This window comes from Ochlerotatus camptorhynchus, unplaced genomic scaffold (genome assembly GCF_037179485.1).
Source record: "Ochlerotatus camptorhynchus isolate MF236.1 unplaced genomic scaffold, CSIRO-AGI_Acam_v1.1 ptg000340l, whole genome shotgun sequence".
Lineage (NCBI taxonomy): Eukaryota > Metazoa > Arthropoda > Insecta > Diptera > Culicidae > Ochlerotatus > Ochlerotatus camptorhynchus.
Window position 1 is genome coordinate 250,955 of NW_027040828.1, and position 16,056 is coordinate 267,010.

Consider the following 16,056-nt stretch of genomic DNA (forward strand, 5'->3'; position numbering starts at 1 on the left):
ACAACACTTGTTAAGCATCAAATTGTTACCTGGGGTCCGCTTTCTGCCGACTGTGTAACATTGATACAGTCATTGAAGAATTTAATTGATCAGCAGGATTAAAATGTTATGAACAACATGGCAAATGTGATCTTTATCATAAGTTTTTCTCTTAAGGCAAACAATTCATTTGAGCCTAATCCTAAACAATTTGTAACATAAAACCGAGACTAATTATCAGCGATTGTTAACATAAAACAATGATTTTTTTTTTGTTTTCTTGCAAAAAATCTAGTAAATTCCATGTCTTAATTAATTTGTTTTTATGACTTTTGGAAAATTATTGTTCTGTTAAAATACTGTCCATTATGTCCATGGAAACCGACCCTTATAAGCTGACCTTTTATCGTGAGCTCATAACTAAACTAATATCTCCAAATCCTGAACAATACAATACAACACATCAACGAATCGATCATCGTTCTTTCGAAATCATTTATTATAATCTCAAATCCTTCCATGGTTGTACTATTGCATTACCTACACATCCATCGGTAGGAAATCTTTACAGCTTAGTCACCGTTGGCCGATATCCGCGTTCGTCAGCAGTGTAGTCCACCCGGTAGCGCTGCCCGGTGGGATCGGTGAATTCATACGATCCCGTGACGGAAATTGCAGGCGCTTCAGCGCCTTCCACCGGTTTCAGCACTCCCGTTTCCTCACGCTTCTGGCCATCGGATTGTTCGTATCTAAAACCAAAAAGACAACATTTATAACTGTTATCGAACTCATCGCACAAGTAGATACTTACGCAAAGTTGTAGCTTCCGTCAGGGTTGTTGTCATTCGTAAACTGCACAATCTGAACTTCGTCCTGAGCCGTTGTGAGATTGGCGACGAGGAATACGAAGGTGCATACGAACTGAAAAAAAAACAAACAATTTTTTATGAAATTATTATTTTTTCTTTATCTACATCTTCATGTGGGTGAACGTTGGCCCAATTTGGATTTTTCATATACAATCCTAAAAATTACCTAGATTATTTAATAGTGTAGTCCACGCTCATACGAGCGTGGTTGGTTGATATGGTTGATTTGATTCAATAATTTTAATAATAATAGTAATACAATATAAGCATTTCCATTATAATGACAACAGCATGAATTTCAAAACAATATAAAAATTTGGAAGCTAATTTGATCTACTCTCTATTACCAATGGTTCATCTTCTACTCGCTCGGTCGACATCGCGTACGATCTTACGAAAAACATTGACTGGCGAAAATTCGCGACCGCGGTTCTTGATGCCAGTCAATCGGTTGACGTACTTCCTCCGCTGGACGAGTACTCCTTTCTCGCGCGTGTCATCATCGATTCTGCGCTGCAAGCACAGACGAAACGTGTTCCGGGTGTTTCCGTCCGCAAGCGACCTCCCACCCCGTGGTGGGATAAGGATTGCACCGACGCGAACAGCGAGAAGTCCGCCGCGTTTAAACGCTTCCGCAAACACGGCAAGGTCGGGGATTTCGAGCGGTACACCGACCTCGAGAAAACTTTTAAGGACTTAATTAAAGCAAAAAAACGCGGTTACTGGCGTCGGTTCGTCGATGGTTTGTCGCGAGAGACTTCCATGAGAACACTCTGGAATGTCGGCAGGAGAATGCGAAACGCGTCTACACCGATTAACGAAGACAAGGAGTACTCGGACAAATGGATTTTCAGCTTCACGCGGAAAGTTTGCCCGGATTCGGTGTCGGTTCAAACCAGCGTTCGTGATCGTCCGTCGGGTAGTAACGAAATATATTCCCCGTTTTCGATGGTGGAATTCTCACTTGCTCTCCTTTCATGTAACAATTCAGCTCCAGGAATGGATCGAATCAAGTTCAACTTGCTTAAAAATCTCCCAGATGTCGCGAAGAGACGCTTGTTGAACTTATTCAATCAATTTCTGGAGCACAACATTGTTCCGGATGACTGGAGACAAGTAAGAGTTATCGCCATTCGAAAACCCGGTAAACCCGCGTCGGATTATAACTCGTACCGTCCCATCGCGATGCTGTCCTGTATACGGAAATTGTTGGAGAAAATGATTCTTTTTCGTCTAGACAAATGGGTCGAGTCGAATGGTTTACTTTCAGATACGCAATTTGGATTTCGGAGAGGCAAAGGAACGAGCGACTGTCTTGCGTTGCTTTCAACTGAAATTCAACTGGCCTATGCGCAAAAACAGCAAATGGGTTCAGTTTTCTTGGACATTAAGGGGGCTTTTGATTCTGTTTGTATCGATGTCCTTTCGGATAAACTCCACGATAGTGGGCTTTCACCAATTATGAACAACTATTTGAGCAACTTGTTGTCTGAGAAATATATGAGCTTTTCTCATGGAAACTCGACAACTTCACGAATTAGTTACATGGGTCTCCCCCAGGGTTCATGTTTAAGCCCCCTTCTTTATATTTTTTATGTAAAAGACATTGATGGTTGTCTTGATGAAAATTGCTCGCTAAGGCAGCTTGCAGATGACGGCGTTGTATCCGTTATAGGGCCAAGTGCACCGGACCTGCAAGGACCATTGCAAGATACCTTAGACAATTTGTCTACTTGGGCTATGAAGCTGGGTATCGAATTCTCTCCGGAGAAAACTGAGTTGGTTGTTTTTTCTAGGAAGCATCATCCTGCACAGTTTCAGCTTCAACTTATGGGTAGAACAATCACTCAAAGTATATCTTTCAAGTATTTAGGTATCTGGTTCGATTCCAAAAGCACGTGGGGAAAACATATTGCGTATGTGAAACAAAAATGCCAACAAAGAATCAATTTTCTTCGTACAATTACTGGAACTTGGTGGGGAGCACACCCGGAAGATCTGATCAGGTTGTATCGAACAACCATCTTGTCGGTTCTAGAGTACGGTAGCTTCTCTTTTCAATCCGCGGCGAAAACACATATCCTGAAGCTGCAACGGGTTCAATACCGTTGCCTCCGAATCGCGCTTGGCTGTATGCACTCGACGCATACGATGAGCCTCGAAGTACTTGCGGGTGTTCTCCCACTGACAGATCGTTTCGCGGAACTGTCCTTCCGGTTTCTTATTCGTTGTGAAGTAATGAACCCATTGGTAATAGAAAATTTTGAGAAGCTGCTCGACAGAAATCCTCAAACAAGATTCATGAGTCTCTATTACGAGTACATGACGCTGGAGATTGGCCCTTCTTCATTCAATTCCTCTCGTGTTTGCCTCCAAGACTTTTATAGTTCCTCTGTAAATTTTGATCTGACCATGTTGCAAGAAATCCGTGGAATACCAGATCACCATCGGTCGATGGTTGTTCCCTTAATTTTTGCAAACAAGTACCACCATGTTAGTAACAATAAAAGTTTTTTCACAGATGGGTCAACTATAAACGCTTCCACTGGATTTGGAGTATTCAACGAATTTCATAGCGCCTCATATCAACTGCAAAAACCCTGTTCCGTATACGTTGCGGAACTAGCAGCCATATTTTACGCAGTAGAGCAAATTGCCTCACTACCATCTGATCACTATTTTATTTTTACTGATAGCCTTAGCTCGTTGGAGGCTATTCGATCAATGAGGCCGATGAAGCACTCCTCGTATTTCCTGACCGAAATCCGAGCTAAATTGAGTACTTTATCTAACTGCTCCTATACTATCACCTTAGTTTGGGTCCCATCTCATTGCTCAATTCCGGGCAATGAGAAAGCGGACTCGCTAGCTAAGGTGGGCGCTATGGAAGGCGATATTTTTGATCGACAAATCGCCTTTGCGAAATTTTTCTCAATTACCCGTCAGCACGTCCTCACCAACTGGCAACAAAAATGGAATGAGAGTGATCTGGGAAGATGGTTACATTATATTCTCCCACAGGTATCGAACAAGCCATGGTTCAAAGGATTGGACATGAGCCGTGACTTTATACGTGTCATATCAAGGCTCATGTCCAATCACTACTCGTTAGACTCGCATTTCTTCCGAATCGGGCTCGCAGGCAGCAATTTGTGCGCTTGTGGTAGTGGCTATCACGATATCGACCACGTACTTTGGTCATGTACCCTCCATTGTGTTGCTAGATCCGAGTTATCCGCATCCCTCAGGGCCCGAGGAAAACAACCCATGCGGCCCGTTAGAGACATCTTGGCGAGCCGAGATCTCGACTATTGCAATTTAATATATGTGTTTTTAAAACGGATAGATCTGAGGATTTAGTAGTTATTGTCATCTTGTGTTCCCCCAAGCTGTTAGCTGCCCATCGGTGTACCCCCATGTTTGTCTTTTTCATCAGTTGGTCGCTTAGTTCGAGATCAAGAGCACATTGCTCTCCAAACCTTGTGTTCTCAATCCCTACCCTGCCATCCATTTGTTACAATTTGTTACCCCTAACCTCGAGATAGCCGCGAGTAATCGGCCCCCGCTTTACTAACGTTAGTCTTAAGAAATTTTGTAACCTAAACAATGAATATCGGCTCCGCAAAGCTACGGCAAATGAGCCTGGAAAAATAAACACATTAAAAAAAAAAAAAATTTGATCTACTCGATCTGCTTTAAACTTGCGTGGAATCAAGTCAGCGTGTAGTATGATGTAAATAAACGCGCACTCTCACACACACATGCTTCCTTGAACGAGAGAGCAGCATTGTCAGTATTCCAGATCTATCTGGATTTTCCTTTTTTTTATCTTCTTGGCAGATACACAGACAGACCACGCATATTTCCAGATTTTTTAAATATGTTCCAAATTTTCCCAGATTTTTTTAAATATGTTATTTTAAAAATATCACTGCAATTCATTTACCCTCTAATCAAAAAATAGAAAGCCAAACTTGCTACATTAATTATTAAAGGCAATCAACGTTGGACATTATTCTCAGCAGCGTTTCATCCATCTTTGTGGGCTTCGTGGTCGTGCGGCATCACCCGTCGTTCAGGCGTATTGTGAGTGTCACGAAGTGAGGGTTCGATTCTCGCTCCAGCCAGTGCAAATTTGAGCAACCTGAAAATTTCCCTACTGGTCTACTGACGTGGTGTGTTGTCCGTTGTTTAGTCTTAAATATTCAGTCTTTTCAACCTCTGGTTGAGGAGTGTTCACTCGGCTGTCGACAGAAGAAGACCACTATCAATGTGTGTCACGCGATCGTCTGTTTACTCGGCAGCAACCATTGTGTCACAGAACAGAAGGGGAAGTGCAAACAAATCGGTGAATCAAAAAGTGCTCGTTTTTCTGCTCAACGAGCGATGTGATGTGGTAGCGTTCCACATGGGCTTTCTATGTGCACTCACACTATCATAGCATGCTGCCTATCTTAACTGCAGGCCGAAGATGCCTTCTACCGCTAGGTGCGCTAGTGTTCGCAAATGACCAGTGGAGCCACTTTCTGATTCGAAGTTCCACTCCTGTGATTGTGTGGTTGGTCGGTTCTTTCGGTCGATGCGTCGTCGACTTTGCAAAGCAACCGTTTCGTGATGAATGTGTGAGTGCTGACCACGTTTTGCGTCCATTGCTACAATGGAAGCGCTTTGACCCTCGTTGGAGAATCTGCCATAGAAGTAAACCACTGGAAGCGGCTCCCGTTTTGGAAGAGGAGGCTTATTGGATAGCGGAAGATAAAATGTTTATTGTGTTGTACCTTTTGACTATAGTTTTAAGATGTATTGTATAGTGAACAAGAATCCTCGCCTCTGTAAAGTTAATTCGGTTGAGTCTTATCAAATAAATTAATAATAATAGAACCTCTGGTTGAAGACGATGACAATTGCATGGAGATTTTGTGAATAAAGGAAATACAATCCGGAAGAGAAATCAAAGAAAATTCTTATGATGAAACTTAAGGAGTATGCTGATACGAATCGTAAGAATAATTTCAATGGAACTCTGTTCAATGTTTCTATGGAGATTCATTTTAATAAAATTTTAAGACATTTAAACGGAATTATGCGAAAAGAAATCTGACCTTACCTACAAAGCAGTTCTTAGGGAATTATCGGATAAGTCTGAGAAGAGTGTGATGGTTATTCTGGATGTACCAAGGAAATTATAAAGAATATGTTAAAAATTTCATAGAGAAAAATGGACACAAAATTGTGCCAATTTTTGAGAATCATTATCAGTTTGAGGGAATTGTGGAATTGGAGAGTGATTTGTAAGATATTACAAAAGGTAGTGCTTAGAACCTTCAGAATGTTACTGGAAAAGTTTGGATATTATCAAAATTATTTTAGGGGAATATTGGAAAGAAGTATGATAGAAATTCTAGAATGATTCAAATGGAACTCAAAAACAAAAAAAAAGGTGAAGATATGCTGTGAAGAGTTCCAAGTAAATTCAGACTAAAAAAAAGATTCATGATCTGAGACCCAGGAAAAATATAAATTCCGGAATTTAGAATCATTTCAAGCTCCTGAGCCTTCAAATATTGAAGCCATCAGACTTTCATTTTAGTTATATAGTAAAATTATTCTTTGGCTTAATATTATTCGTAATGGTCATGCGAATAGTGGAGTTACCTGTAGTTTAGGTTAACTGTGTGTGAGTGTGAGTACCACGATGTTGGGCTTTGATTCCCATTTCAGCCAGGAAAATTTTGCGTAAAAATAAAATTTCCTCCTAGTCTATTGGGTGTTCTGTGTTGTATGATGTCAAGAATTAAATTGAAATTTTTTAAAATGTTGATGATCTTATGTATGTCAGTACGATCAGTTTCAGCCATATTGTCTAAACAAAATATTGGACCATAACAAACAAAAAGTAACAGCCAATTGTTGCCAATATTCATGAGCTTCCTCGCATTCAGCCAATGCACAGTGGTCCAGAATGCAGATTTAGGTGGAATGATATGTTTTGAGCCTGAAATTGAAACTTTAGACTAAAAATCTCTTCTACAAAGTTGTTCCTTATAGTTAGGCCCTCATTTTCATGGCAATGAATTCTAGGGTGGTTCCTATTATCATTAAAATCAAAAATCTAACTTTTTTGTTTGAATAAATTAAGGTATACATTTTTCGGCAAAGTTATAGCTGAGCTAATTTCAAGCAACTTTGGTGAAAATAACTTTTTTGTATCTCTTAAATTGGCCGATTTAGAGCTATTTTCTTGAATTGAGTTAGGGTGACTCTTAAAAAAACAGTTGTTTTGCTCTATTTTTCTTATTTCGAATTTCTCAGCAAAGGTGTTTTGAAATAAATTTTACATCTTAAGAAGGCGCTAATTTTTGGCACACAAAGCTTGTCAATATCTTTCGCCGATCAAGAGTTATTGACGTTTTTATACTAAAAATATGCACTTTTCAAATGTTAATATCTCTGGTTGGGGCAAACAAAAAAAAAGTTTTTTTTGCAGCATTTGAAAGGGCGTATATTATCCTCAATAATATGAAAAAAATTGGAGGTATGTTATTTTTTAAACTCGTATAAAATCAATTTGAATTTATTCATATTTTTTACTTTATTTGAGTATATCTTTTTTATTAGAAGAGATACAGGCAACAAATCCAGCTATAAAACATTCGTATTGAAGAGCTTTAAAAGTCTCTAGAAGATGACTTGCATGATAAATTTCAAATAAAAAAGTTATTGTCAAAAGATGGATTTCATAGGACCACTCTAATGACAAATTTATATAAAATGTGCTAGTACATTTGTTTCAATATTTGGACATTTAGTGTCTTCGAAGAAGTTTTTGTTCTTAAAAATCCCCTTCTTTTGGTGTTTGCAAACGTCAGGGTGGTCCTCAAATTGAGGAATTTTTAAAACTAACTTTTTTGTTCTACAAAATATAAACATGTGTTGTTGAACAAAGTTGTAGTTAAGTTACTTGCAAGCAACTTTGTCGAAGAAAATTTTTTTCTATCTCTTAACGTTATCATTTTAGAGTAATTTTTCGGAGTTGACTTAGAGTGTTCCTGGAAAAAATAGTTTTTTAGCAATAACTTTTTTATTTGAAAATTCTTTTCAATGTTATCTTCTAGAGACTTTTAAAACTCACCATTCAACCGTCTCCAGAGTGTTGAAGCGGTTCCAGGAGCGGTTGACGTTGGACCACGGCAAAGGAGCTGGAAGAAAACCGGGACCGGAGAACAAAAAGACGGAGGGAAAGGTGAAGCGGATGATTAAAGCAAATCCCAACGTCTCAAGCCGTGATTTGGCTAAAAAGATCGGCATGTCGCAGAGCTACGTCCAGAATGCAAAGAAGAGAGCTGGACTACATACATACAAGGTACAGAACTTCCCAAACCGCGATGAGCGGCAACAATCGACGGCTAAAACTCGGGCACGGAAGCTCTACGAGAAGATGCTGACAAAATATGGCTGCTGTGTGATGGACGACGAAACGTATATAAAAGCCGATTTTAAGCAAATTCCGGGGTTGGATTTTTTCACCGGCAAGAGCAAGTTCGATGTGGACGACAAATTTAAGAAGAAGAAAATATCTCATTTGGCAGGCCATCTGCTCTTGCGGACTGATGAGTGAGCCTTCCATGACAAAGGGCACAGTAAATGGCGAGATCTACAAATCTGAGTGCCTCGAGAAGCGCCTTTTGCCGTTCTTGCAGCAGCACGACGAAGCTCCGCTATTTTGGCCAGATTTGGCATCATGCCACTATTCTAAAAGTGTCCTGGAGTGGTAAAGGGTGATACGGTCAAAATTTGGTCAATATCAACTTGACGTATTTCTTTCAATTTTGCATTTAAAAAACCTGAACACCCCTCATTTTGAAGGTGTGTGTGTGTAGAATGTTGCTCCTATTTTGATTTTGGAATTCACTCTTCAGTTGTCAAAATGCCGTCCAAGCAAGAAGAGCAGCGTATCAAAATTTTGCTCGCGCATCGCGAAAATCCGAGCTACTCGCACGCAAAGTTGGCAAAATCGCTAAAAGTTGCCAAATCAACCGTTACAAATGTAATTAAAGTGTTTGGGGAACGTTTGTCGACAGCCAGGAAGTCTGGATCGGGGGGAAATCGAAAACCGGAAGCCGCTGAGACGACAAAGAGAGTTGCCGGTAGTTTCAAGCGAAACCCTAACCTCTCTCTCCGAGATGCCGCAAATAAGCTGGGTGTATCGTCTACAACCGTGCATCGAGCCAAAAAACGAGCCGGACTATCGACTTACAAGAAGGTAGTGACTCCAAATCGCGATGATAAACAAAATACGACGGCCAAAGCGCGATCCCGGAGGCTGTACACGACGATGCTGACGAAGTTTGACTGCGTGGTAATGGACGACGAAACCTACGTCAAAGCCGACTACAAACAGCTTCCGGGACAGGAGTTTTATACGGCAAAAGGAAGGGGAAAGGTAGCAGATGTTTTCAAGCACATGAAACTGTTAAAGTTCGCAAAGAAATATCTGGTTTGGCAAGCCATCTGTACCTGTGGCTTGAAAAGCAGCAATTTCATAGCTTCCGGGACTGTCAACCAAGAAATTTACGTGAAAGAGTGTTTGAATAAACGTCTGCTGCCTTTCCTGAAGAAACACGGTTGTTCCGTACTGTTTTGGCCGGATTTGGCATCTTGCCATTACGGTAAAAAGGCCATGGAGTGGTACGCCGCCAACAACGTGCAGGTGGTTCCCAAGGACAAGAACCCTCCCAACACGCCAGAGCTCCGCCCAATTGAGAAATACTGGGCTATTGTCAAGCGGAACCTAAAGAAGACCAAAAAAACTGCTAAGGGCGAGCAGCAGTTCAAGGCAAACTGGCTTTCTGCGGCGAAGAAGGTGGACATGGTGGTTGTACAAAATCTGATGGCTGGGGTTCAAGCGTAAGGCCCGGCAATTCGGATTTGGAAAAGCGGAAGGCTAACTGAATATTTTCCCTGAATTTTATACTAATTGAACTTGAAAAAGAAATTTAATTTATATTTAATTTAATTTATATAAATAAACGATTTCACCGATTTACACGCGTTTTCCCTTGACCAAATTTTGACCGTATCACCCTTTATCATGCAGAACAAGATTGTATAATGCTCTAAGCAGTTTCAGCTAGAGGAGGAATGATATCATATAATACACCAGATCGAATTAGATTTAATCGCGTATACAAGTGAGGCATCATAATTTGAAATTTATTGCTTCGAATATACGTGCTCATATGCCAGCGAAGATCGCTGCAGGACTACAGAACTAAAGATCTTTGGTTCGAAACTAGGTATTGCAGATAATATTGACGTTAAGCTTTAAATATGATCAGCATTATAAAAGATAACTCATTATATTTCAATTTCCAACTTTTATTCAAACCAATATCAACAGGTACCACCAACTACAGAAAATTGAAGGTTCATTTAAAAGGTATTTTTTGCATGCTCTGTGCTTTTTGGTCTGCCATAATTTTAGAGATGTAATTTGAAAGTCGTACAAATAATATATATAAATAATAAGATATTGGCATACACAAGATCATATTAGATACAAATAAAGTTATTCATGTAGTTGTATAAAGTACCGTTTTGAATAATATGAAATCATACAATGTAGGAGTATTTTTCCACATGAACTTATATGGCTTCCAGATTTGTACGTATAGTTGAACTCTTTGCACTTCATACGATTTATTTTTACCGAATAAAGATTCACATAGCAGAGTAACAATTCAGTAATGTGAACAAAATTGTTGGCTGGGTATCCTTAATTCGATATTCTCCCTAACTCGATGGAAATCCAGGCTACTTGTACCACTCTCCCTATACAAATGTCTCTCCCTAACTCGATGTCCTCCCTAACTTGAGGCTCTTCAATAACGGATTAGGAAGAATTGACTGTTTAATGTTTTGAATAAGTTTCCATTAAGCCCTCTGGATATTTGTTCAAGACATGATGAAAATCGTTATCTGTTTAGGAATCCAAATAACATTTGTCAGGTATGTTTTCATAATATCAAGCAATATTAATTTATTGCAGACCAATGAGGTATTTTTCTCCAATAGATGATCATCAACCAAATAGCAATTCAAGCTTAATGGTAAGAACAGAAGTTGATTATTGGTTGATTTAAGGTGTACGAAGCTGATTGATACCAGGCTGATTATATAGCTGATTAGTAGTGCATAAAGCGAATTATATCCACATAATTCAACCTCAGTAAGTTAGCTGATCTCAAGCCTGAACAAAAATAATTTAAGCTTAATACTACTCCACAAGCCAGCAATGTGCTACAAACATTTTTAAAGCCTGATAGAATAATATGAATTTATTCCACAATATTGTTAAATGCCGTCAGTGTCACTTCTTACATTTCCGACATTTTAGGTATTCTAAATTCACTGCCTACCTTTCTAATCCCAAGCAGCACCAGCACTAGAGACAAGGAAAAGGAGCTTTTTAATAACAGATCCACCTAGAAGTGGACTGCAACGACGCCGGAAGTATTAACATTTGTATTGCTTTATATTGCACTTATTTTTCATACCGCATTTCAAAAATATAATTCAATTATAGTACTAAAAAAGCATTGAAATACATCGCGCACTTGTGTCTACATTGTGTTTACTGCACTTGAGAAGAATGTTTTACTGTCACAATTTATTGTTTCTGCATTGCTGTTTAATACTCTTCCAGTTGCTATTATTCAACTTAATTTTGACGTGCTTCAAGTTAATGATCATACCTTTTGCCACAAATATGTTTATGTGGTCGAGTAGGTATAGTTGACGCCTGTGAATCAGCGACTGCCGGTTCGAATTCCGAAATGAAAGGTAATTTTTAGACAGTTAATAACAACATAAATATGTAAATCCAATTACCCAAATAACAATTCAGTAACCATTTAGCATCCACTCTGATTTATGATGGTTTTATAACGGCAATGAACAATCCATTTAGTTTAAATATAGCATTTCAAAGTGTAAAACATTCCTGCTTAGTAATTCAGCTTTTTGCTGTTTTAAAAACCTTTTATAGTCTGGCAAGAAAGTCAAAAACTTTTTTGTTTTAAAAATCAATTTAAAACAGTTCTCAATCCCTCCTTAAAACTGTTCTGTAATTCAAAAATCAACGTATTTAGCAATTGTTTATTGATGTCTTGATAAAATACTTTATAAACGTGTTCTATCATTATAAAAGCAACCATAAAACCATTAGGTTTTGCATTAGAGCAAAAAGCATTTATTGTTTATATATTTTATGTTTATATTATACATTTATATTTTAAAGTGCATAATTAACGCACCAATTACTCTGTTTACAAATTGAGCTTAAAATATGGTTCCTCATAGTTAATAAATGCCAAATTTATGACAAGGAAATCTCGAAGGATAGACGAAGTAGGATGAAAAATTCAAGTCGATTTCAGCAAAATTTACTTCTTTAGAAGAACCAGCACACCATCAACGACTGACCATCTGGCGGAGAAGAGTAAAGTGAGCATGGCCCTCGAATTCATAAAACATTGTCGAAAGTTTAAAAACATACCAGCCTTCTCCAGATCTTGCGAATAGATGATAATCGAAATAACAACCGACAGCAAACCACTGAAACTGTTAGTTACCGGAGATTAGCTGGTTTCCGATCCATAGCAGCGATTTTATTCGGCGAAAGAATCAACTTTTCGAAAATTTCATTCAGACGTTCATCCCTGCATAGTTGGATGGTGCACTTTTGTAACCATCCGGAAGAAGGATCATTTTCGGGAACGATTGCGCTTCCAGCTGTTCGAAATGCGAAATGTTGTAAAACAGTATCGCAAATTATCTGAGTTACTGCTCCCAATCCATCGGGAGGAAACCGCCTGGAAGAATCCTGGATCTCACAGCGCAACTATCGAAAGATAAACAAACTTTGACGTTTAACTTTTTGCAGGCGACTTTGCCTCCATAAATGCTGCCATAAATCTGAACGGGTTAGGATCAAGCAAAATGGCTTTAGATAAATACAATTAAGCCTGCATGTTTTCTTCATAAAAGCCATTTTAAAACCTTATTAATTTGTTAAGGAATTTTTGAAAGCCATACAACTTTTTCGCAAATGACCCATGAAAATCAACTTTTATGCCACCGCCATGTTACAATTAGTTTGCTTGTTTTTTTACAATCTTCGATTTTCAATCAATATTTCCTTAGATATAACTATACTTTGGTAAATTTAGCAATGAGCAAACATTTAAATACGAAAATAATAATAAAAATCTCAGCCAAGGTCGATCTGAAGAATATATATATATATATATATATATATATTTTTTCAATGTTAAATAATTAGTCAAATCGACGTTTTACGAGGGTGCAATTAATTTTTTCGATGTTTTCAGGTACATTTCACATAAAATTGAATATGGCACTTAAAACTAGGTCACTTAATGAGAACTATTGTAATAAATTTGGATATTCAACAAGATTTTATACCATCAGTTTCTATTTTAATTATTTTGATAAGATCGGATTCATAAATTCTTTTCTATCATGATTAATGCTTTCCTAGTGGATTCAGCATGCGGCTAGGCGAAATGGCTCGAAAAGGGTTTTTATTGTTGCTAAATAGCTTTTATTGTAGCTTTCAAACGGTTCTCAATGCGTTCGTCATACAACCTTTTGCAGTAAATCAATCTTGAAGAGCTTCGAGAATACACCCTTCAGAACCTTCTCCAGGGTGGGCCAACTAGACATATTCTAGTCTTAATGAGGTTTTGGTGGATGCATTAATGACAAAATAGCCTTGACCAAGGTTTTATGAATGTTGTTTTATAGTTGCTTTGTAGTATTTCATAAAACTTAAAATGTTACTTGGGTAGTCAGCAACATTCCAAAGCAGTCTCATAAAAAGTATAAGATATGAAGTGGTACTCCATTATTATTTTTAATAAAACAAGAAGGCTGAACAAGGGTTGGAAAAGACTGTTGGTTAATGCCTAGATAAACTCATAATATATATTGCTATTAAGCTTTGGGCTGATTATACTCACCAGATTAAGATGTTTCAAAGCTCAACAAAGGCGTAAGGTGTCTATGTACAACAATTGTAGATAGAGCTGAAATTAGGGTGTAACAGCTTTTGTAAACAATGAGCTCCCTCGATGATTTCTAGAAAGTCAAGGCTCGCCCACGTAAATCAACATCACCATCAGATAGGGGAAGGCTTCCTAGAAATCCTAGAGGAATTCCTAGAAATCGTCGAGAGAAGTCATTGTTTACAAAAGTTGTTACGCCCTAATTCCAGCTCTATCTAAAATTATTCAAACAAAGACTTAATTAACATCATTGAAAGAACACTTTTCAAGCATCAATTTGCTACCTGAGGATCTTAGCATTCTTAGATATTCACGCATAATGCCATGTTGACCATTAATTTTTAAAAGATCTCCGGGGGATCAACGCTCTCCGTGGAGTCCTCTGGTCGTTTGTTCAAGACTTCAGGTTCATCAGGTACTATTCTGAAGATCTTCATCTGGCCAGCAATCCTAATCTCATTTGTCTTATATTCTCTCATAATATCATGTTAGCATCGAACAAGTTGCACAATATCGTAGGTGGTACGAATTCAAAACTATTAAGAGCAAGACGGATATCTATTACTGGACAGATAGTAAGTAGGAAGTAATTACTATCTCCCAGATAAAGACATAACCCACTCCAACAGTTAAGGATTGTCCTGGCCACGTCCTTACAACTGGTAGGGATAGGAAAGTTATGTTAGTTCAACATTTACTTTAGAGAGTTGCAGAGAACTCTACGACCCCTCATAAATGTCTCGGGAATTTAGGAATTATGTTAGTAGGGAAGGTAAGCCATAGGATACACCCAGTCAGTGTTGCTGGCATATGTAGTTTTTTTTTTATAAATGTTGAAATTGCTGTCCGGATCATCTGCATAATATCATGTTGCTCAGAAATTATTTAAAACATTTGTAGGTGCTTCAAAACCTCTGTAAAATAATCTATATTATTCAAGATTTCAGGATCAACTGCGCACTTATTTTTCGGCCAGCTCAGAAATGTTTTGCCGAGATTTGCTCAGCCGAGTGCATGGCATTAAATTTTACTGAGATCTTAGCAAACATAAGGTTTGTTTGCTGAGATTCAGCAAAACATTTTCCAAGACTCAGCAACCAAACGTCACTTTAGCTGAGCTCTCACCAAAATATGTTTGCCGGAAGCAAAAATTGCCGAGATTCGGTAAACAATATTAAGTGTGTACATTTAACGTTTAGCGGTTCCATGATTTATCCTTGAAGAAGGCCTCTATACAGGGCCGAAACGTTTGGAGAGAGTAAATTGTTATTAATTTGATAATAAATAAATAAGACTGCCGAGCCACAAACTGAAAGCACAAATTTTCCAATTCAGTCGAACACGTTCATCTATAAATCTTCTTTTGTTGTCCGATAAGCAAACTGCGCAAATCAATTACAGAGTAAACTAGCAATGTCGATAGAGTTGAAACACAACTTGCCAGCACTATATGAGATAATATTCCAACAGTGTTTAATCTCTACCACCGTAACAGATCACGATCTTAGAAATCTTCATGATTGCCTGAAGCCAAAGAACGTTCACTTTCCAACATCAACATAACACAAATTAAACTTAATAATTCATTGAAAAAACCATCGAAACCATTCAACTCCCATTCAGGTTAATTACGTTTGTATCAGCTTCAACTCACCAAAAGCTTCATGATTGCACAAATGTTCTATCCAAAAGCAGCTTCAAACTGCAATCCACTCAGAAAATCCGTTCGCGATCCGCAATCTATGAACACGCTCCTAGTAGCACTTGAAGCCTAGCAGAATGATTGACTCCTTATTAATAGCAGCCACCGCGTTTATCTGACCAGCGAAGTTTGCCGAATGCACGCGCGCGCGTTTCTAATGTCGTCGCCGTCGTCGTCTGTAAGCACGCAAGAGGACACCTCTGAACTTATGACCGCAGTAGAATAATAAACCGATTTGCGAGTTTGCGCCAGCTTTTATATATGTACTTATGTAGCAACTTTAACACTTTAGATGCTAAACCCTTCTCAAAACAAATGTGTCCGAGTGTCGCGACGTCGTCATGAAGATGTGCGCTGCGAAGATTTGTAGCCCCGTCTTTCCAAAGGGTACCCCGAAACGGGCCGAACGTCGTCGGTG

General features: G+C 38.5%; 1 protein-coding gene across 1 annotated transcript; it reads right to left on the reverse strand.

Moving 5' to 3' along the window:
- Positions 1-453: 453 nt before the first annotated feature.
- On the reverse strand, positions 454-15,855 carry LOC135708896 (endocuticle structural glycoprotein SgAbd-5-like). Its single transcript, XM_065231078.1, has 3 exons — positions 15,591-15,855; positions 791-900; positions 454-728 (listed from the first exon to the last, which is right to left on the reverse strand). Exons 1-3 carry the CDS (start codon positions 15,600-15,602, stop codon positions 545-547), a joined length of 306 nt encoding a protein of 101 aa, XP_065087150.1. The 5' UTR covers positions 15,603-15,855; the 3' UTR covers positions 454-544.
- Positions 15,856-16,056: the final 201 nt, after the last annotated feature.